General features: G+C 45.6%; 1 protein-coding gene across 2 annotated transcripts in view; it reads right to left on the bottom strand.

Annotated features, from left to right (window-relative positions):
- ssbp4 (single stranded DNA binding protein 4) overlaps nucleotides 1–24229 on the bottom strand; it is a 90867-nt gene that overhangs the window by 13583 nt on the left and 53055 nt on the right. For both annotated transcript variants that reach the window (XM_076879982.1, XM_004552727.5), the window contains exon 5: nucleotides 9246–9335. In XM_076879982.1, the coding sequence (XP_076736097.1) occupies nucleotides 9246–9335 (90 nt within the window). The remainder of the gene's footprint in view (nucleotides 1–9245; nucleotides 9336–24229) is intronic.

The following is a 24229-nucleotide window of genomic DNA, read 5'->3' as shown; positions in this document are numbered from 1 at the left end:
GTATGGAAAATAAGTAAGGAAAATAAGTATGGCATAATATCTGAAAAACACGATACTGACAGGAGACAAAGTAGTAAATGATCTGAAAGAGATGACCAAAGTTCTACTGGGACTCTAATTCTGCCTCACTTCACTTCATTGTGCACAAAGCAATCCTTTGTTAACATGCTGCTCGTATACAATGGCAAAGGCCCCTTTATCTCTTTCATCAGAGGTCAAAATGAGAAAATTAAAAATTAAAATTCACTGTAAATATGTAGAATGTCTTCACAACCATCATATTTAATCTGTTACACCAACAAAGAATGCTTCTAATAAGATCTGTCACTGACATTTTCAAAGGGCTGCATTGACTTCCATGCACAGGAATTGTTAATTGCCAGGATGGGGTCAGATCAATTCACGAAGTGGCCTGTAATCAGCATTCAATTACAGCACTGCTGCCAAAGGATAATTCAGGGTATTTTCAAACGTGGTATTATTTTTCTAAATTCTGCCGTGATGCCACTTGATCCGGTTTGCCAGAGTTAAAACCGTCCAAAACAGAATCAAGGGCCAAAGCAAGCTTAATTCTGGAGCTCACTTCCACTCTCCAAAGAAGTGCCAAATATTTAAACCCAATCAAACATCATTATGGCAATGAAATAGAAGAATAAATCCCCCTCTGAAAATAACTGAAATTATTCTGTCATTTAAATCAACATTGAACTGAAGACTCAATCACTGCTATGTGAATTACAGTTTCAGTTTATATTATTAGAGAAAATGAGCTGAAACCACTCATAAGTTAATCTCTCACAGCAAACACCTCTACGTTAAAGTAACGCCGTATCACGGGACTAACGTCAACTCTGACCTCCGCGTCTCGTACTACAGCAGCATCATCTGACTCTGGCAGCAGTCACACCGCTAGAAACCTGTTACTAGCATCAATGTGGAGAAACGGGACCACCCACCGCCAGACCAGACTTATCTGCTAGTCTGCCAGAGCTTCTGTCAAGCACTTGGCTATCAAATAACATTACAGGTGGGTGTGTGTGTGTGTGTGTGTGTGTGTGTGTGTGTGCGTGTGTGAGCATGTGTGCAAGATGAGTGGCGGTGAGTGCAAATATAAGATCTCCCTCTTTCTTCACAGGTGATAGCAGGATCTTGTCTCAGGTGCTAAGTGTGTGCTGGCTTTGATATACCTGCAGGTACAGTATGAGCACTGAAAGCGGGCTGCCGGGGGGAGGAGGGGGGGTTTACTTTAACAGGTGTGTGTTTAACATCATTTTAAAGGTAAAGGATTATGGGAGTGCCCTTGACACTCGCTGGTTGACAGTATTAGTGCAGTTTACTCAAATAGACACCAACACACAGTTATTGGCTACACCACTGTACACTAGATTACACTTCTCCTAATAAAAGGGCCAATTTTAAATATTAAATGTATAAAAATCTAAAATAAACATAACTTTATGCAAATATTCTGCACGCTTGCCTAAAGTGGACCTATTATACTAATATATATTATAACTACAGTACAGTGGTTGTTAGCGCTTATAGCAAAAAGATTTGAATCCACTGGCAGGGTGGGGCTTTCCTGTTGACATGCTTAGACTATTCCAGCTTCCTCCCATGGTCCAAAGACACACACAATACACTAATTGGTTATTCTAAATTGTAGGTATGAATGTGAGCGTGCTTCAGATTGCTCTAAGTGCTCAGTTTCAGACTGTTCTTTTCTACTCCTGGCTTTGTGTGATGTCCCTGAGCAGGGATATCACAGCTCTGGCTGTATGCACAGAAGCTCCTCCCAGTGCTGTTCAAATAGTTTTGCTTGCAAGAGGCAGCCAATCAGAAAGACATAGAATTTGTAGAATAAGTTTGGCATACATACGTTTGCACGACATTGTGATACTACTGCTCTCTCGCGAATAGCTGCAATTTTTAATTTTAATTATCAGAGCAAAATCATCAATCATCATATCTGCTGATGATGTTTCAGTTGACTGACTTTCGGCTAAACACACACAGCTGTTAGACAAGCGTGCCTCTTCACTCATGTGCATCGCTTTCCATGTAAGAGGCAGCTGCACATGTACCTGCTTCTCTTTTGCATCGGAGCTAGAGAGAAGCAGGTACATCCACCCTCCGGCTCTACCTCACTTTCCCACCCGGCTCACTGCTCCACCCTCCCCGTGTGAGTGCTCTGTCGGCGCTCCGCCATCCAAGCCACAGAGCTCGACACCAGGAACCTGGAACTACAGCGGAAAGATAAACACGCCTGACTGACAGCTCGAAACAAGCGAGTTCCCACGAGCACGGATACAGTACTGCTGCACGGCCAGGTACGCCATACAAGAGCACAGATTTTGGCAGGAGAGATGAGCTCGTACTTACGCATGAAAATAACACTGCTCATGAGCAGAAGCACGTATTCAAGGACTTGTTACCCTTTATAAAAGGCAGAAGCAGCAGCAGGGCTCTTCACAGGTGCTTCCTCTCCCTGTGAGATGTGTCAGTTTACCTTTCATTGATTCTATTAATCTCATCATCATCTGAGACGTAGTCAAGTCTCCACAAAAGCCACTTTTTAACCAGCAACGCGACACGCAAACCTGGACGTGTTTATTTAGTTGTACATGCAGCACAGAGATGGCGTGCCGGCACAGTTATGACGTCTGTGCCGGTAACACTGTGGGTTTTTTCTGCCACTCCGTGTGCAGTGTGTATGTTCTGGGTGGTTAACACCAGCTGCACTGGCTCGCTCTGTCTCTCAGCAGGTTCACACTGGGGCTAATGCAGCGCTAGCTCTGTCTGACCTCAGAGGTTACTGTTGTTGCCGAGCCAGAGTGTGTGTGTGTGTTTGTGTGTGTCTAACAAGACACCCCTGCGGGGTCTGACTGCACTGACCCAGCTGCAGCAGTCTGATTCTCATCCCGCCCCCCACACACACACAGCCTAGTTTCAGTCGCTCGAGAGGACACCGCATTGACTTGCATTCATCTTTCAGAGCCGTACCCTCGCACATAACCATGAGCGCTTCCTGCCTCACCTGAATCTTTGACATAACCATCACGTAATCCTTAAACTACTTTCACCAGTTTTACCAGCTGGTCACATGGGGACCATCTTCTCGTCCCCATATGGAGGTCTCAACATGATGATTGTGAGAACAAATTTTTGTTCCTGCAGGGTAGATAATACACAATCTCATTCACGCTCTCTCTCGCACACACTCACACACACACACACGCACACTTGCTCAGAAACTACACACAGAAACACTCACAGTGCTCCTCTCTTGTTCTTCTCTATAATGTACCATAATGGAGCGTAGCTCCTTTGACTGGGCCTCCCCAGGCCTTCCTGCTATTACATCTGAATGGGCCAGCATATGGCCTTTATGGCTCTACTGTTCCCTCTACAGGTCCCCGCAGAGAGAGGGAGCGAGAGAACATTTCAACTGTCGTGGAGGTATATGCAGGGCGAGTTTGAAAAGTAGCTTGCTTGGAGAGTGTGCGAGTGTGCGTCAGCTTGTGTGGCGTTGTTTGTGTATTCGTGTGGGAGAGGGGAAGGAGGAGGGGGGGGACACGGGGAGCGTTAAATGAAGCAATTAATAAAATCATTTTCTACCCGGCTAAGGAGATAACAGCTTGGCACAGTACCACAAACCCATCAACGCAACCCCCTCGCCTCCTCACCGCTCATTTCAGCTTAAGGAAGACCCACACTGCTGCCCCTGATGGACCACTAACAGAAAGAGTGAGAGCGAGGGAGAGAGGGGTGGAAGAGTAGCAGCCTGCTGAGGGTTTTTCACCTGTTTATAGCTGCCAACACTAGAGGGCAGTGTGTAACTTCTGTCAAACTTCTGGACACACACACACACACACACACACACACACAAAGAGTGAGAACACAAAGCAGCCTGCATCACTGAACACAACAAACAAAGCCAGGAGTAGCAGCGCACACACACACACACACACACACACACACACACACACGCACACACACACACACACACACACACACTGAATGCACACTCATTGTCATTCCTTGCTAACATTCCAGAGAGAGCAGCAGTGGCAGCAGTGGGTCTCCTGCTAGCTCATGCTATACAACATGGCAACATGTCAGCTCAGAGACGGGAGCACGCGATCAGGAGTGTTTTCTCCCGGAGGATAGCCGTTAACCCGCTGGGACGGTGCCAAATTATTTACAGTATCGTGCAAAGGTTTTTGAGGTTTTAAACATTAATAGGCGGCACAGCCAAGAAGCATCTGATCAGCAGCAGGACGAGTCCAGAGTCAGAAAAGAAAAATTAGCAACAAGAACAAGGGGTACTGCTACAGGCGATATGCCCCCCCCCCTCCCAGAGGCATGGCCTCAGTAATCATGAGTATCAATGGAAAGTTCCCCAAAATGGAGCCACCTGCTTTTTAATTGATGAAAACTATTCATGCTTACTTCACTGTTGGTGCTTAAGGCTTCTGCCCAACCATTGGTGCACCAGTGTGGATCTGTGAGAAGGATTGTGGGAATTCAACCAATGTAGAGGCCGCAGGGACACGTTTCCAAAAAAGCCAAAAGCATGCAGTACGACAGCCGTGATGCTACGTGCTGGTCGAATGTTGACTGGCTGAAAATTTGTCTTTTCGAAAGGAGCAACAAATGAGTTAAGCACAAAGCAGTACAAAAGCACACCTCAAACAACGGCAGCAGGGACACTTTACGTTGTTTTAACTCTCAGCTTCACGAAACGACAAAGAAGGTCTTTGTCCATTGTGAATTTCCAGACGGAGCAGCGATGTATTGCCAACTTAATTGCCACGTATGGGGAGAGGGGGCTGCTACGCAATATAGCGGAAGTGTGCTCATTGGCAGGACGTGGTGGCGACGCCGCTCGCCACTGCTTCGCCCACATTCTTCTGCTCTCTGCGTGTTGTTCATCGCGAGGTGATGCCGTCCTCCAAAAAGCCAACAGCTCGTTGCCTTCTGGTTGCAGTGCACGGCTACGACATGCAGACACAGTCTACAAAGATACTGAAGCAATACTACACCAGGACCTGAGCTCTTTCACCAACACGCAGAGAAACATGTGATGTTTGCCTCTAAACAGATGAAATCACGTGATGGTGGAGGTGAAGCATGAACAGCAGGAGAAAACGGCTTCATTCCTTATTATCATTCATCATTAATGTTCATGAGCCAAGTCTAAAGGAAAGTGCAGGTACACGATGCAGAGAAAAGGTTTTCCCGAGTACTGCTTCTCATTTTAAAGTCTGTCATTCAAGGGGAATTGTTGGGTATGATCTTTGTGGCTGTCCTCTCAAGGATAAGCAGAGTCCCTCTTCTCAGTGGAAAGTTTTGACTCGTCTGGGTCCTTTGACATCTGTGTCTTCCACTCACGCTGCTTTTTCACATGTGTTAGAAAAGCAGATTAAACATTTTTGCATAACTTTTTAAATATGTCGGTGGTTTTTGTTGAGAGGTTGAACACTGTTACACCTCACTTTGTTAACTTTGGGCAACTTTGTGATTATCCCTCTGTAAAGTCCGCAATCTCCACTAAAGGACCGGCGCCGGCCCTAACAGAAGAAATAATATTTCAGATGCTATTCCTCAATCACTTCTGTACGGTTTGCAGTCTGTCATTCACTTTCCGAAGCACTTCACCTTATTTATCTGCATCTTCGTAATACGACTGACCGGACTGAACCCCGAGCCCAGTCTTACCTTTGATAAATAAATTACCGAGCGCAGATGTCTCCCTAATTCGCCATGTGCGTGCCATGTGTCAGCTTTGAACAGGTTCTTAAATTTGCCTTTGATACCTGGGTTGCTTGTTCTTAAATGTGTAATCAAACCTAATCCTCTTGTTGTGCTTTTTCGTGTTGTCCCTGAAGAGCTGCAATTACCTGCCGTAAATTGCACAGCCTTTGACTCTCGATCCTCTTTTTTATTTTTTTTTTGGCAAGAGGAACAATTCCAGTTTAGTAGAGAGAGGATGCCCCACCCCGGCTGGTTTACACCCCTACGAGAGTGCGCTCTGTGTTTTTGACTGCGTTACGTGTCGTGTGTAGATCACAGAAGCAGCTCGAGAGCGAGGCGCTTCAGATCATTTAATGTTCATTTTCTCATTTGAAAAAAAAAAAGATTTTGGAAAGACTCCCCTGACATCTCACTGTCCTCTTCTTTTTCCCCTCCTCCACCCTCCTCTATCTCTCCTTGTTGCCTCTCGTCCCTAATTTTCCCTCCCCCCCTCCTCCCCCGTGTCATCTCCCCTTTTGCTTGCCCTCCCCAGAGGGCTATGATGCAGCAGCGATGGACTTCTGCTGAGAGACGAAGGACTACACACCAAACGTGTAGACACTTATTCTATTCTCTTTCTTCTTCTGTCTTTCTGCCAAAATGATGCCCCCCCCTCCCCCGCACCCACCCCCGAATGCCAGGCTCACCCTGTGAGCTACACATTAGGATAACATGAAGGAAGACCCTCCTCCTCCCATCTCTATTTTCCTCCAGTGTCCTGTCTTTGCCCCTCATCCCTCTCTCCCAGGACTGGAGCCAATAACAGTGTTGGGGTCACCTGTGTTAATTGCTATGCTAGAGCAACTGGGAAAAAACACACACACAGCACACACGAGCAGTTCACACACAGTCGGTGAGTAAGCATGTGTCACTGAAGCGGCGTGTGAGAAATAATAGTTTCAAAAACAAGGGAAATGGAGAGAGTGAAGAAATGTCATGAAGAAGGATACCTGGCGTGTGAAGGAGAAGGTGAGGGAGGGAGAAGGTGGGAAAGGAAGCCGACCCAGAGTTCAGATGAGAAATGACCGAAACACCGAGGAAATTTCGCTTAGCTCGATGTAATCCATTCACAATTCTACGGCAAGACTGTGGTCCACTCGACTAACCGTATCTCAGGAGTGACTGAGGACACGAGCACAATTTCAACAATGTGTGCGAAGGGGGGGGGGGGGGGGGGGGGGGGTGAAACAGCTTCCCCTTCATTTGAATGAACAAATGCAATGCAGAATTCTCAGCAGCCTGCACGTTCAGCGTGGACCGCAGCCATTAGTTCAATGGGGAATTAATGTCAGCTACCTACAGAAAGCAATGAGCGGGGCTTCGGCTCTGGCTCATGTTGAAGGATGCTGTTGTACCACTAACAGTGTGAGCTTGATTTAGGGAAATCTTTGCAGTGGCACTGGGAGCATTTTGTCTCGGTGCACTGTGCAGGCTCTGTGCTCGCACCTTTGTTTTCTTGTTTTCTTCACCTTTTCCTGCTTTGCTCAGCTAATCTGAGCTGAAGAGGGGAGGAGAAAGAGAAGAAGGATGGATGAAAAGAGAAGAAAAGATGAAAGTGAATACAGCATCCATCCCTCCTTGTTCTCCTCCTCTCTGCCCATCCTGTCTGTCTGTCTGTCTGCCCTGCACACAGGGTCTATTTATGGAAAGCAATGTCACTCACGCAACACCATCAGATAGCTCTCTCCCTGGCCTGCTCACTGCTCATACATCATTAACATTCTCTACCACCCCAGCATGTACATGCATGCGCGCACACACACACACACACACACACACACACACACACACACACACACACACACACACACAGAACATGACACGCTGCCAATCAAACAAGAAAAAACAGGCTGTACTCAAACTGTACGTATGGAAACATCAGGTATGCTATAGACAGAGAGTGAGAGGAAATTTGTGCAGCATGCTTACAGCACTGAGCATGTTTAATTATACTCACAAAGGATTAATAAAGTAAAGTATTATTCTTAAAGACGTATTGTAATTTTATTGCATTGCCTGGTCAGCCGAATCCTGTTTGATGTTTAACTCAGGAGAAAGTCTTTAAATGGCTGAGACGCTAGCAAGACTCTTACACATCACAGGGATTTACAAACAAAAATCTCAAAAATAAAACTTTAAAAATAAAATAACAATAAATGCATTAATAAACATCTTTGTTTATTAATTTAAGGAAAATTAATTAAATTTAAAAGAATATATATATATATATATCAACCAATGTGAGCACGAGGCTGGGATCTGGTGACTGAATATTATATATTCAATATTCTGCTGACAGTTATTGATCTTACATGGTTAGCAGGACAACCCTTCTAGCTAGCATTAGCGATTGAAGGAGCTTTGTTATCTTTGGACAGAGAGGACTTTTTCCAAACTCTAACCAATAAAATTCAGCAGCCGGTCGGCAACTCCTTGGCAACCAATGGTCGCTAGGGAAAAACGCTCGGTTACAGACCAGAGGGAAAGGGTTGCTCTCGGCTGCTGCGTTGAAAGCCACCAAAAACAACCTTGTGATTGCTTTGGTGTCTTTGCAGACAGCTCCTTTACGTGACCTACAGACTGCGTGGAAACTGTCAGTAAATGGAGCTGAGTTGGCTGAATGTTGTACTACTCCTTTAAAGGCTCCACTCCACAAGAAGATGTCCAGGGTTTCGCTAAATGACATCAAACTTTTGCAGGGGATGAATGCCCTCTTCCTTCCGTAGGCGTTTCACCTGAATTGCTCATGGTATAATGTGAAAAATCTCATATTTGCTGGTGACTTCTTTCTTACTCAAACTGTCTGCTGTAGAAAAGCTGCTTTAAGCCAATTCAGATTTCCTGTTCTCACCCTCAGCAATTCACAGCATATCTTTGGGGGTACAGTTACTTTAAAACCTCAATTTTGTAAATGTTACGAGTTTAATGTGTGTCACAGTGTCAAATAAGGCTCCTATATGTCCTCATTTGAATATGTGAGAGTGACGGAAACAGAGAAAAGAGTGCGAGTGACCTCGTCAGCCTTTGAGACAGCCCTCAGAGAACAGTGATGACAGGAGGAATTAGTGAAGCAACACAGACCAGAGAAAATAGCCTCCTCTTCACTCTGCTTTTTCCTCCCCTCCCAGCAAACCCAACACCTCCTTCACTTGCAAAGGCATTTCATATTCTGGAAAGCACACGGTAACACAGAAAACTCTACGGGTAGAGTCTAGAGCAGCAGACAGAGCACCAGGAGTTAACATCCCGGGCATATGGACATATGGGATGGACGCAGAGAGACAGAGAAGGGAACACATCTGGACAGGGATTAGGACAGCTAAAGAGGCTAAAAAAAGGAGGAGGAGACAGAGGGATAGGCTTAGCCATGGCTAAGGGAGGGGTGATGGTTGGAGGTGATTGTGGGGGTGGGTGAGGGATGAAGTCAGACGGAAGGTCATTTTTCTTACTTGAAAGAAGCCTGGGGGCATGGGTCCTCCTGGCATGCCATCATTGGGTGGCATGTTGCCCATCACTGGACTGGGAGCAGCGGCCGCGCTCTGAAAGAACAACCACAACAAAACCAAAATAAAAGCCTCTGCATTTCCCTTCAGCGGATTAACACACAGTCACGGGACAATCAACGATCGGCAAGGTGTTAAAACAATCCTGTGTCTGCCGAAATTAATAGAAAGAGATATGCGCTGTTCGGAAATGATTTGCCATCAAACTTTTTTCCTTTTTTCCACCCTGATTGCGCTCTTTCTGGAGCAAATGGAGCAATTACAGATATCTCACGATATCTGACGGAGATATGATTGTCTGGGTGCTGTGATAAACCAATCGATGGACACAAAAACAAAATGCAAATATGGTAATTTAGTGGGAACATTAAGGAAGGAATTCTGTGGGTTTGAAGTAAACTAGTTTCCCCGTTGCGCTATGAATGGACAGCACTTTTTTTCCAATAACTGTTAAAGTAAAAAAAAACAAAAAACAAAAACAGGGCATAAATGTGTCACTTGAATGCATCTATGACTTGTATTGATTTTGGACTGTATTTAATCTTTTCTCTCACAGTAATAATGATGCTAAACATCAGGGAGAAGAGACAGATGTGGCGCTGCCTCAGTCGTGCCGACCATCAGCACATCGTTGGCATGGCCAGGGCAATGCAAGGAGCAATTAAAAAAAGTTGCAATGATTCCTGTGGAAGAAGAACTGAAAAGCTAAGACCGCACAGATACCCCGACATCTAACAAGCAACCCGTCTTAATGTCTTCCAGACACGACCTAGATGCTGTTACTCCAAAGGCTGTGGAGGATGGACGGGTGTACCAAAATAGTCACTGTTGCTTTCTCTTAAAGATGAACACAATCTAACGGCCTTAACTATAACCATGGGTCTTTTGATTAAGCATAACCAATTAAAAGCCTCAATATCTGCTATTGAACATAGATGCAAATCCACATAATTTACAAATGCACATACACAGCGCTCTCCTCCAGCCCTTCCCCCACTGTAACCGGAGCTCCGCTCACTTCCCTCCGTGCCTCGCCTGACCTGCACAGCCCAGACACTAACTAGCACGCCCCGGGGCCACGAGGCAGGGCGCGCACAATCGCGCATGCAAAAACTGCAGCGGCAAAAGGGTGTGAATCTGTGGGGCTCTGAAAACAACCGTGACAGAGCACGGATGTGGCATCTACAGAAGTAAGGCAAGAGCCAAAACTGGAAAGAGAAAGGCATAAAGGAGAGAGGGGAGACATTTAAACAGAAAAGGCTGGCAAACAATAGGAAGCGGGCCAAGAGAGGAAGAGCTGGAGAGCTCTCTCAGAGGGTGAGGAGAGGTCAGACAGTGAAGAAGAGCTTAGTACAGATGCTTCTATATTACTCTCAGGTCTATGTGTGAACTGTCAGTTCTTTCCAGCCTCAACAGTAGACAAGCAAGAAGAGGAAGAGGTCAAGAGGATCTTCCAAACCTTAAAATAAAGAATACAGCACACAGATAAAAAATGGACACTCACCCCTCTTATAATAAGTGCTAAGCATCATTTTTCTTCCTTCCACTGTGACCTGGTGGCCTGGGAAGCATGTGAACTCTCCCAATGTTTCTTTTAACGCATAAATGCCAAATAACTCAGGTCTTAAATGAGACTCAGTCTCACAGACATCTGCGACAGGGGGACAAAGTCTTTGGCCCCAAAGAGTCTGTTTAGCCTTCATGTGACAGGACAGAGAAAAGAAGACAAGAAAGCTGGGAGAAAGACCGGGGTAGATATGCAGTTAGCTTTAGTATTAGCTTTAACCCGGTGAACCACACCGATGTCCCGCAGAAACAATCTCAAAATCATTGGCTACAGTCTGTAAACAGTTAATCAGTTTTTTAAAGTACATCTGTAGTTGTAAACAGTGATTAGCAGATGGAACAGGAAGTCTTGTGTAGTTGTCCATTGTCCCCAGAGGCTACCACGATGTCCACACAGGAAGCAACGAGCAGCAACTCGGCAACCAGAGACCAGAGCCATTCAGCAGCGACACAAACAGGTGCAAGTAAGGGGAAAACTATTAAACATAAAAACGTGAAATTCTAACTAGTCTTTTTGACCATCAGAGCAAATCAGGATGTGTTGTTTAGGAAGATGCATAAAAAAATGACAGAGTATTGAGTAGTTAAAATATGGAAAGAAAAAGTCCTGTATATGAGCACACACTATTGGTATGTAGCCGAATTTCATAATATTACTTTTTACCGTGAAGGACATGAGAGCCTCGAAGGTCCCCGACCATCACGTGTGGGCGGGGCTTTAGTCAGCAATCGCTTCCCAGGTTGAAAAGGGTCCGACAGGTCAGGTCAGGTCAGGTAATGGGGTTGGCCTAAGCAACAGATTGGGTCCCATAGAAGCATGATTGTGGCAGATGATTTGTGTTGTTTCAGATCTCGAGCCTGTGTGTGTTTGCGTATGAGAGGGTTTGAATGGATCCATTATTAGGTCTGATTATGCTAATAATCACTGCAGGATTAAAACAAAAAAAAAAAAAGTGTTTTCTGAATCAAGATGGAGTGTGTGAACTGCGAAAAGAAGTCGCTGCTTGTTACTTGGTTTTGGTGAGGGACTCCTTTGTGCATAATTTGGGCTTCTGTACTTCTAGGAGCCATATTGATGGAGCAACTGAAAAATAAAAATAAGGGCGCGAGACTGTAAAGTGTGCAGTGGTGCGCTTTTTTCTCCTGTTGAACAATGGGCAGCAAAAACAATGGGCTGAATACTGTACATATTGACATACATGCGTCCACACCAACACAAACACACGTGCGCACGGTTAACCAACTGCGGTTTGTCTCAGCGCTTTAACGGCCGTGCGGAGGGAGGGAGGGAGAAAATAGGAAGATGAAATAAGAATGAGAAAAAGGAAAAGAGAAGATAGCTCAATAGACAGCAGGACATCTTAGAGGGAGGAGGAAGAGTGAATGGAAGTGGTGCTGGCATGTAAGTACGTGTGACGAGTGTGTGTGTGTGTGTGTGTGTGTGTGTGTGTGTGTGTGTGTGTGTGTGTGTGTGTGTGTGTGTGTGTGTGTGTGTGTGTGGCGAGTGAGTGTGTGCGTACGCGCGAGCCTGCCTGCCTCAGCCAGCCAACGAGGCTCCACAGTACTCAGGTGAAGCAGCAGCAAAAGGCCCCTTCTCCTAGTTGCCATGACAACCCCGACCTCAGCTCCTGCTCTCCAGTGCCCATTAAAACCCTCAGGCCGTCAATCATCAGCATGGCCAGGGAGCAGAGAGAGGGAGAGAGGGAGAAAGCGATAGGTGGAGGGAGAGAAAAGCAAAAAGAAAGAGAGAGAAGAGAAAGAGGAGGAAAAGATAGAAAAAGAAACAGACGTGGAGTTTAAAGCAGCCTGTGGCTTTTGATAGCTGCTGCCCTTTTTGCCACAGCTATCTCTCTCCTTTTCTTCCCTCCGCACAAACAAACCCGATACACAAAACCTCCACAGTGCTAACTCCTCACCACCGTCGCTCTCCTTCAGCTCTCTCTCCATCCCCACCGAGCCAGCCAATAATCAGCGCCGCATTTCTACGACACGTATTAGGCCCATTGTAGGCTGAAAAAAATTACAAAGCCGCGAGAGGGTAATATTCAGAGAGAATACAGTCACGAAAAAGCTCAGCTGTTCTCTGAGATTAAAGTGGAGCATCTAGGCGAAACAAAGACTCGCAAAGTTACAAGACAAAATATTTTCGGAGATTATAAAACGATAACTTCATCACAAATACCCGCCGATGTCATAAGCAGAAGAGCGATGCTGATGTAAGCGGCGATGCTGTTGCATTAGTCCATTGTGTTGAAGCTGCTGATCCACAAAAGCCATCACCTCGTCCAAATCAGCACACGCTTCTTCATGAATAGGCCAAATTCACTGCAATCGTTCTTCCAAGCTACAATCAAAAAATTTGACTGCGAATTTGGTCATTATTTCAAAAAATGAGCCAAGAATCCAGCTCTTCCACTGAAACAGCGACTCTCAGCAGAAACGTTTACGACCAGTGACGCCTGCAATACGCCACTTTTATAACATTACTTCGTGATCCCGTCTTTCCCAAACACAAGGTTTTCTCTTGGTTCACTTGTAACTAATGAACTTACACGATTGATATGCGACATCTTCATTTCTTAACCCTGCATCCATCCATGCCGCCTCCATGTTTTGCAAATGAGCTAAATGAGTTAAGGATATTCTCTCGTCTCTGCTGATGCGTGACGAGATTCACAGCATCTGAAGTCTTTTTGTGTCTGTGAGGTGCATCTGTTTAACGCTGTAGTTTCACTTGTTGGAAAGACTCTTTCCAAAAGTTAGACGAATAGATTGATATCACTGTCATATCTTTTCTGGTAAATAAGCTAAAGCCAGAAGCCAGTAAGTTCAGCAAACACGGGAGAACAGCACACGAGGCTCAGCTGGAAGAGGAGCATAAATCTTTCCGTGTAACTCTTCAAGCAAGAAAACAAAGGAGCGCATTTCTCAAACTGTAATCCATTCTATAATAACACAGACCGCACTGTGCTTGAGACAAAGGCTAAATAACGAAAATAAACTTCATATTTCAGTTTGTTCTCTTAGCGTTTATAATTGAGACGACTTGAATCTCTCCAACGAGTGATAAGATGATCAGCAGCTGCCATTTTGAGGTGTCCCATGATGTGACATAACCACGGCAATCTTTACCATCGCCGGCTTGCACGAGATGCGAGAGAGGCATTATCGGAGGACGTGCATTTGACAATTTCCTCTAACAGAAGGGGGTCTGCCCTCCTTTGGCCCCTTGTTGTGATCCTCTTTAGTGCCACGGTGGAGGCTGGCTAACCGGCTAGGTCCACAGACAGTGAGTGAGCGGCTCTATCTGCCCAGTGATCAGACCTCAGCTTCCAGGGGGTAATGGATCTGCCGTTATCTGGGTCCAGACAAGCAGGCCAACACACTGCTACCTGCTGGTCACAACAACACTGATACTGACCTGTTAGTATCTGTGTGAGTGTGTCTGAATATCTGTGTGGAAGCCTGTGTTTATTTCCGTTTCCAAGGGTTTAGCCTTACCTGACTGTACTCACGCAGAAACACATGAAACCGCCCAAACCGAGATCCTCTGACCACAAAGTTCACGCATGCAGCCACACACAGAGTAACAGAGTCCAGTCCAAGCTCGTGTTTCCCAAAACAGGGCATCGCTTTATTTTTCATTCTTTGTCTGCTGAACAAAAAAGCATAAACTGCTGAAGAGCAGGTGAGATGAAGTTGTTAATGTAAACAACGAAGACAGAGCGAAGCCTTGTGATTCGGTTATGGCTGACGTTCACGTAAAGTTACACAGAGATGTGTTTGCACACGCGTGTCTCACGCCAGACTGAGCGCTCTGTTATGTGTCTATGTATTTAGTTCCTGTTGGTTTCATGTGGCCCGTGTGCAAACCAAACCAGGAATTACTTTTCACAACCCTGCTGACTGTCACTGCGATCGCCGTCTCCTCCCATCTCTCCCATTTGTCCTTCTGTCACGGCCCTCCTTCTCCTCCCCTTAGCTTCAAGTGCTCCAATAACTGTCAGTGAAGTCAACTCTATAAAGATTAGCAGCGAGGCAGCTCGGTGTGAGCGGTGCTGCCGGCGGACAGACGGCTCCGATCGATGGAAGACAGAGAACTGCCGGGTCGCTCTGCCAGGAACCCTGCTCCAAACCCTGCCACATGGAAATCCCCTCAATGGCTGGGTCTGCTCTGTGTGCAGACACACACACACACACACACACACACACACACACACACACACACCAGGTATGCAGAAAAATCTGCATGGTAAGTATGCACAGGGGTGTTCTTGCACACAAACACACACATATGCTGTTGCCTTCCCATAGCTCTGGCAGCTGTTATGTCAATCAGGTGAATTAATTACCGGTAAACAAATCTGCTTGGGATCCCCCCGCAGTACACACACACACACAAACAAATACACACACACATCCCTCCTCCTCGCACTGTTCCTGTCTCTGAACCATCTCCTCCCAATATTAGGGCCCCAGACGCCCGGAGCAGCCTCCCAGCTACCCAGTTATTGCTCTGAGCTGGAAGCCCAGAGGGAAAGCTCTGTGAGAGGGGACGCCGCCCGGATCTCCCCACGCAGCCCCGGAGCACACACCTAAACTCCCACTACACCTCTCAGGATAACCAATCAACCCATGGCAATCCACACACTACCTGTCAGGGAAGAAAACAAATTACTGTGGACACACACACGCAGACACAGTGAGATGAAACAAACAAATGCAGAAACACAAACTATTCTCCTCGTCAACTGCTGCCTCTTGTAAACATCATATTGATGCGGTGGCTCTCTGTGGATGGCAGCTGACAGAGTGAAGAGGAGGGAACACCACGTGACCGACAAACAGCCTGAAATAAGGAAAGCCAAGCAAACAAAAACAGAAATTTTGTTTGATGTTTATACGTAAATCGGGAGGAATTAGCATTTTCTGGATCAATGTATTACTAAAGTTTTACTTTAGCTTTGGTCCTTGACAGTCTTAATAATAAAAACAAAGAGAACAAGGCGCCATCACCAAAAACACAAGAAGTCGGACAATCGGGGAGGATTTAAGAGGATTTAGTCTTATCTGCATTAAGGAACAAAGGCGCACAGCAACAGCCTGGTTCAACTTTCGCCAGATGACCTTTACTGTGTGGATACACGTTTTTTGTGGACGATCACTTTTATGGCTTTATGTCCAAAATAAGTGGTTCTGTTGAGGATCCGGTTAACCTAATATTTGTCTCCAGTCTGACCATCTGACCAATCAAATCAGGTTGACTGACGTCACCGCTGTCAGTGTGAAGGAAGAGGATTTTGCCGACCTCAAAAGGAGGAGGAAGAAGAAGCAGCTGCCATCTTGTATCTTATTTTAAAAAAAAGAAGGAAAAGTAAATGTATCTCTTTGATATATCACAATGTTAATATTTTTTAAAGGGGTAACGTAACAACCAACCGTGACCAAATGTATCTTTTTCTCTCTTTGTGATTAAGACTGTAGTTAGTACAAAACAAGCGATCTAAAAATGCTGCACTGGGCTCGCAGAAATCTCATGAAAACAACAATAAAAGTAATATAATAAACAAAACATGTTGAAAATGACTCGCAGCATACTTTATGAAGTCTTTAACTCAACGCTAAAGCTAAACTCTGAGTGAAATGTGACACAAACACGGGTAAACTAAGTAAAACACATATTTACGGAGACTAATTTAGTTCCTGGCCTCCTGACATACACTTGTGTACCTTCACACGCCTTTACCGGCGCTCGGCAGTTAATGACCAAAGCTTGGCGATGGCCCGCTGCTCTCTTGGTGACCCTTTCTGACACCGGTCCCCCCTGCTGGCACTTCTCTTTAATTACACACACAAACATGTGTGCAGACACACAAACACACACTGATATTCAGCTCCTGCCTCCCACTCCGCCCGTGGCCTTTCACTCCCTCATTAGACAGTTGGTGTTGGGTGGAAAGCCACGACAGAACCAGAGGACAGGGTGCCGCGATGACGCTTGTCGGCGAGCACGCGCATACACACTTTAAGCAAAGGATGAGGAGTTACACGTGCACAAAGCTAAATGCCTAATTGAAGATTATTAATGCTGCTAATTAGGGAATAATAGAACGCTCGGAGCTCAGAAACAAAACCTAATAGACAGAGAAAGAAAGGTGTGTGAGTATTTGTCAGAGATAGGAGAAAAGGTTTTATCATGCATCCTTCCACCCTCTGAAGTATGTCTGGATATTTCCTGAGGTGAGATGCTCAGGTGTGCAGGTCAGACAGGGCTGCAGATCATCCCCGGAAAGAGCCAGACCCGAAGATATGTGTCGCATTTATGGCTCTCTCTCAGTGTTTGCAAAAAATGTAAATAAATGTTTGTCATTTATTTACATTTTACAGCTCAGTTCCACATCTACAGCGTGTCAGGCGCCGCGCGTCCTTGTCTTTCATCAGCTGACCTTTAACACCAAGATTCAACAGTTACACGGCGAGCAATCCCTCATAAAGGAGGCGCAGACATCTCATCCTCTCTACACCAAGAATGCAATGCAGCCAAAAGCCATGTTGCTTTTTTGCCAAGCAGGCGAGGTGCTCCCTATTTTCAGCTACAAAACCTCAACCTCTGCCATGGCTTTCATTATCACTTTTTCCTCTGCCATCTCCAAGCAAAAAAACAAAAAACAAAAACCAGAACACCACAGCAGAAAATCAACAGGTTCACAGCCGCTGTCTGGGCTGTGCAGAATGTAATTCTGGGAAATGCTGAGATGAAGCTGGTAACACAAAAAATTACAGAATATAAATTATAAAGGAAGGAATGACCCAAACTTCTGTTGGGCAGATGAATAAAAGCATCAGTGGATTTTACCTTCATGCACTAAAACACAGGCTAAATGTGCACACGCATGCAGACACATGTAGGGTATTCATATCTTGTGGGGACATCTAATTGACATTATGCTTTCCATAGCCCCTAACCCTGAAAAATTAAATACCTAACCATAACCAATTGTAACCCTGACACTAAAGCCACATTTTGAGTCTCAAAAAATGCCTTCAAACATGTGGCATAAGGCCTGATCTTTAAAAATAAAAAAAGATGAAATGAAACTAGACTGGGCACAGAAGAAGACAATACGTGAGATTATTGTTCTCACTGATGTTAGCGCCTAAGGAAACAGAAGCATCCTACTCAGAAACACTGGAAAAAGCTGCTGGACCACAGTGCCACCGTTTGTCCCAGTCCACCAAAACAATCATATTTTAATAGGACAGACTCCGTGTTCGGCTGTATGGGAATCAAATCTGCAGGGATTTTTTTTTTTAAGTGCAAAAGAGGCGATAGAAGCTGCTAAAATCTACTGGAACGAGGCGACAACCGGCAATCCCTTACTTGAAAATTGAAAATAAAATATCAGATGCTTTTATTAAAGAATTACTTACCTGTAAAAAGTAAAAAAAAAAAAAAAAAAAAAAAAAAAAAGAAGACATGTGGGACACGTGTTGTTTAAAGGTTTAAAGATCCCGTCCATTCATTTTGGTGAATTTTATCAAACCCACAGACTCGCTTTCACAATTGCCACTGTTGGAATCTGTTGCAGCTCCAACTTTGCCAGGATTTAATAATATAACATAACACTTTATCAGCCAGACCTCCTACGGGACTATTAAAAATGAAAAGAGTCTCTGGCAACCTTGTTAGCAATATCTACCTCCTCCTTATTCTTTGGCATTCTTTCATATTCTCATGCTCACTTCTTCCTTTCTCTCTCGCTCTGCTTTTTTCCTCATGTTGTGCTCACACAACTGGATTTTATTTCTGCAGAGCCGAGAAGGTGCAAGATGAAAAGGAGAAGGAAGTGGTGGTACCGTATACCGTCAACATAAAAAATATATGGAGAGAGGGAGAGCAGCCAAGGAGTTCCAGTTGGGCTGTACACATTCCAGAGCGCCTAAAGCAATGTGGCGAACCTCAAAGCTGAAGTCAGACGTCTGCACATCGCAGTAGTTAAACAATTACCATTGCTATAATGCGTAATGTGCTGCTGATAGAGAAAATTCGATGAATTACACCAAAGTTTTTACTGTCTTCTACTGTAACAGCCTGCAGATTTGTCTCACAGCCCAAATGCGATCCCGTCTGCTGAGCTGAGGTTGTGTCTGACGATTATGTTTAGCAACCAAAAGAAACACACCACACATTTAAAAAGATCTCACACCAGCCTAATCCACTCACCCCGTTTCTATTTTAATGTGTGTGTGTGTGTGTGTGTGTGTGTGTGTGTGTGTGTGTGTGTGTGTGTGTGTGTGTGTGTGTGTGTTGTGTGTGTGTGCGTGCGTAGGCCCTGGCAGGAAGACACGCTCGCGAAGGAGCAGTCCTCCTGAGTGCCAGACGCTGGGATGGGGGGTTGGGTATGCGAGACACACACAGTCAGAAACACACACACACACACACACACACACACACACACACACACACACACAGGATTTTGGTGCCCACAAGTATAGTAAACTTCCACTTCTTGGTCCCCACAAAGATATGAATATATGCTCACAGAAACACACACACACAGTGAGAAACACACACACGGCACGCGCTACCAATTTTGTATCCCAGAGGCACCACCACATAGGGAGCATCCACCTCATAAGTCACAACTAATGATTCAAGTATTTTGATAAATTTAGAAATTCACAAGAAGCCTGATAAGAAATTGGAGGCATGTCATCTCTTCCCTCACACTAAGGATGGATTTTAAGAATGACTTAAACCAAACACACAGACGGGTTAAGCGGTCGGGAAAGCCATCACTGACACGTGTTTTTATTTTCTTGTTTTCAGATCTTTAAGATCTGATCATTCGCTGTATTCCCTTCACACGTTATTCATGCAGTGGTAAATCTGCTGATCCCAGAATCTCGACACAGTTACATTCATCCTCTCTCCTCTTTTAAAAGAGCCTATATTCAACTTTAGCCTGATCAGCTGACTTGGTCCAGGTGCGGGGAGTTAATCAGGTTAGCGTCTTGTAACCCAGTGGCCTTGTGGACCCAGAAGCTGAACACCACCTAACCTTGTCTCCAGCCAGACAGGAGGAGGAGGAGGAGGAGGTGAGGGGAGAGAGCAAAGCACATTCCCAAGACAATGGACAGTCTGTGGAACTCCTGAAACTCTTGAGGACCCCGAGGCATGTGGAGGAGAGGCAGAGAGGGAAAATGAAGGAAGAAAGGCAGAAAGAAAAGAAGGAAAGTTGTTAGAGAAAAGAATAAACAGGTAGAAAAATAAGAGCGAAGGTAAAAGAGAAGAACTGCTGCCACAGGGAAGCGATAAGGAGAAAATTGGATGGGGTGGTGGGTGTTTCAGTAACAGGAGAAAAAGAGCTTGACAGCTGCTTTAGCTGACCCATGAGCAGTTTCAGTTCAGTACATGTGTTTCAACTGTAAACTTGTGCTTGTTCATCACGTAGCATCACACAAACCAGCAGCTCCACTGGAAAAAAAAAATCCCTGATGAAAAATCCAGAATTTTACCTGGAAACGGTTAAGCCCCGAGATCCCGACGCATGTCACTTCATAATCGAATTGCTACTCTTAAACACACCATGTTTGCCGTTTCAGACAGTAACTTGGTTACTTCTGGCTGTGTCCCTTTCAGGAGAGGTCGTCTAAAGCATTAGAGAATCTCTTTAGCTGTTATTAGGACTACAAGAAATGGAGATTTGCTGACAGCAACGATATTTCCTGTTTGCGAAAAGCCAGTCAAACTGACTGCAAAGTCATGTGCAAAAATCCAAAACTAACACTATAACTGCTTTCGCAAATTAACGATATTGCAACAATTGTATCCAGAAACTGTCGCCTGTCGTGTGCAGACGTTTCAGATGCGAAATGCTTTGCGAGGTATCAGCTTGGAGTCTCACCTGGGTAGAAGACACTGGAGGAAGGACACGAGACGAGATCCTCCAAACACTTATGTGCTCGAACGGACAGACTTTATACTCGGAAGCTGTCGTTGTAAAGACTGTTTAGACTCCAGTCTGACTGCTTTGACCTTTTTTTTCTTAAGTGTAGCTCTACTGGGTAACGTTCGGGGCATCAGTGTGCTATGATGAGCTTATCAGCACTCGTATATCTGGTTATGTTTGCACCACGCTTGTAAACCATAGGGTTAAATTAGAGCTGTACATTAAGGTGTTATTCTGTTACCCACTGATGCTGATGTGCACCAACAGCACCACCTGTGAGCTGTTGTGGATTTGGTTGATTTGGTGATTGTAAAAACAACATAAATGATGTCAAAGAAAGATTCAGTGGTCTACGCATCGGAAACAAAGCCGGCACAAACCTGCACTGCTGCGTCGGTGAATGAAGAATTAAATCAGTAAGGACTGACCAAGCAACACTATACGTCCAGTACTCGCTGGTGCTGTCAGCTGATGAAATCGGGCACAACTTGCTTTAGTTTAAAGCCAGCTTTACCCTTATCTGAACCCCTCTCTGACCAAGGAATGCACACAGAGCAAGAGCATAAGCACATTCACGATAGATGCTGCTAACAAACCTGCCCGTTTCTTCCCTGCCTGCCATCACACCTTCAAATGCCCGGCTCCCTGCCTGTCCCTCAGAGATATACTGGAAGATAAACAGCCTTGGTAGGACCTCCTGACCTCTGGACCACCAGTCGACAGGTTCCCAAGAGTTCAGCGGGGTCTGACATACAATGAGGACTGACATTAATGTCCTCTATTTGCATTCTTGCTTCCAGGAACTATTTCGGTAGCCAGGCAGCGTGGCTCAGAGACAGCGGTGTCAGGGAGGTGCTCATTCGGGGATGATTTAAGCCTCCGTTTCAGTGACACCAGCCTTTCATCCTCCACAAGAGACAAGCCAGAGAGCGCAGAGCTGCTGGTTCCCATCCAGCTATTCAGAGGTCAAAGAGCCAGCACATCCCGGGTCGGCCTTGCAGTGTCATTAGGATGGAGGCCGACAAATATTTACTGCGAAGGAGTCACGGAGAGGACCGGATGAAGAAGAAGAAGAGGAGGTAAAGATTTCCAGAGAGCGCCACACTTTCTCTTGACACAAGCACACATGTAGGCAGGCGAACTCTCACCAGCATCACCATCAATAAATAAACAGAGGCTGACAGAAATATCCCCAGCATAGTCTCAGCACAGCACAGAGAGAGGACAACAGGCACGCACACACGCACGCACACACGCACGCGCACACGCACGCGCGCGCGCACACACAGAATGAGACGTGAAGATAAAGGCTGGGAGAGATGGCAACAGAGAGACGAGAACAAGAAGGGGGAAACAGAGCGAATAAAAGGGAAGCAAAGAGAGGAGAAGAAAATTGAGAGATTTAAAGAACGAGAAAGAAGTTCTTTGTGTTTGCTTCAGGTCTCCAGTCAGTACAAAGGATTAATGGCCGAGGTGAAACATGCTTACTGTTTCATTCCTGTTTGCAGGAAGGGTGGGGGTGGTGGGGATTTTTTTCCTTTTACTCCCTAAACACCCAGCATCCCTCTCTGCCCCCCCGCCCCATCTAACTCAGACTATTTCTTCCCCACCCTTCACCTTCACCTCTACATCCCAGACAGAGAGACTACACCAGTCTGTGTAGCCCATACTACAACACACGTGCGCACGCACACACACACACACACACACACACACACACACACACACACACACACACACACACACACACACACCACCCCCCATCTGAGCCCCTCCGTCACTCCGCCTCAACTTCTGGTTCTGATTTAGCAACAACCTCCTCTACTTCTCTTCAGTACAGCTTAATGTGTGTGAGCGTGCCTGTGCGTGTGTGTGTGAGTGTGAGAGAGAGAGTAAATTCTGTCTCCTGCGATGGATACACCAACACATGTGCAAACACAGCCTGAGACATTTATGCCCCCTTGTGTGTATGGTTTTAAAATCACACACGCACACGCACACACACGCACACCATGCAGCAGCCGAGATCATATGCATGGAGACACATGCTCCCCCTCTTCAATGATTAGTCTAAATATGCCAGTGATCACAGAACGACAGGAAGACCCAGTACACAGAGAGCCACACACACACACACACACACACACACACACACACACACACACACACACACACACACTTTTTCCGTTGCCGTTTCCCCTCCGAGCAGTGCCAGCAGGCTGCCAAGCTGCACATAAACACGGTGCATTGCATTCACCACCTTTCTGCAGGTAAAGCACACATCAGCAGCTCTCTCTCAGGCGGAACCTTCGGCTTTGTAGCGTTAATGCTTTTACCATCAAACTGCAGAAACATCAGCGACAATGACTGCACAAATTACAAGAATATTTCATATTCTAAGTGCTTGGAAAGGGGGAAAAAATGTGTTTTCACGTTGAGGTTAGCTTGTTAGCATTGCCTACATAATTCTGCAGCCTCTCAGACGTAACATCTGTGACGTGTTTGGCTGTGTCCATCTCACTGAAAGGTCAGAAAACTTCCTTCTCCTTCCTGTTTTCTGTCCACCTCTCGCCTCTTCTCTCTGGTAATCTCTAAAGTTTGCTCTGTCACTGCTGACCGGCCATCCACAGAGATGCAGTCTGCAGTTCATCTTCTAAATATAGCCAAACATTTTCAGTATATCCTGGAAGAGCTCCCACCACAAGGACCATTTATAATATTTGGATTTTCAACCCACATGCGAACATGTTCATCAGTCAATCAGCGTCCTTCATCATTTCTCGAAATAAAAAACACCAAAAAACAAAGTTAATGATTAAACAGTTGTGTGCATATGGCAAACAAACTGTTGAGCAATAAATGGAAACGATGTTTGGTACAGTGGTGACATCAGACAGCCAGTCAGAGCAGAGTATGTAAATTATGTGGCTGACACAACATACCCACAGAGCTACAAGCTTCACGAGAGGCGAGAAGCAACCAGCTCCTGCGTATCTGCGTCTCCAGTTTTCATGTGTAAACACGTTTTTTACGTTCAATAAAAGCAAATCTAGAGAAAAAAAAGCATTTTTTGCTCCCTGTAGTCTCACAGTAAAACATTAAGAAACTCCACGAAGCCTTGAGGGTCTGCAAGGGTCTCACACACACACATACACACACACACCCTCCTGCGCCTCCTCCCCTCTCCCCTCTCCCCGCCCTCTGCTCCCCTTTCTCCCTCTTTGCAAACCAGCACATGAACCTGAACAGGGGCACGCACGGCCCCACGAGGAGTAATGGGGTCGTTCGCCTTCCTTATCTCCTCACCCCCATAATACCCCTCCCGCCTTCTCCTTCTACCCCTCGCTTAACTTACTCCTGCTTCTCTTTCTCGCGCTCTCTCCTTCCTCCTCCCCCCTCCCCCCAACAGCC

Source organism: Maylandia zebra, linkage group LG23 (assembly GCF_041146795.1).
Source record: "Maylandia zebra isolate NMK-2024a linkage group LG23, Mzebra_GT3a, whole genome shotgun sequence".
In the NCBI taxonomy this organism is placed as follows: domain Eukaryota; kingdom Metazoa; phylum Chordata; class Actinopteri; order Cichliformes; family Cichlidae; genus Maylandia; species Maylandia zebra.
The sequence above is the reverse complement of the archived record's forward strand: the minus strand, read 5'-3'. Positions and strand labels throughout refer to the sequence as shown.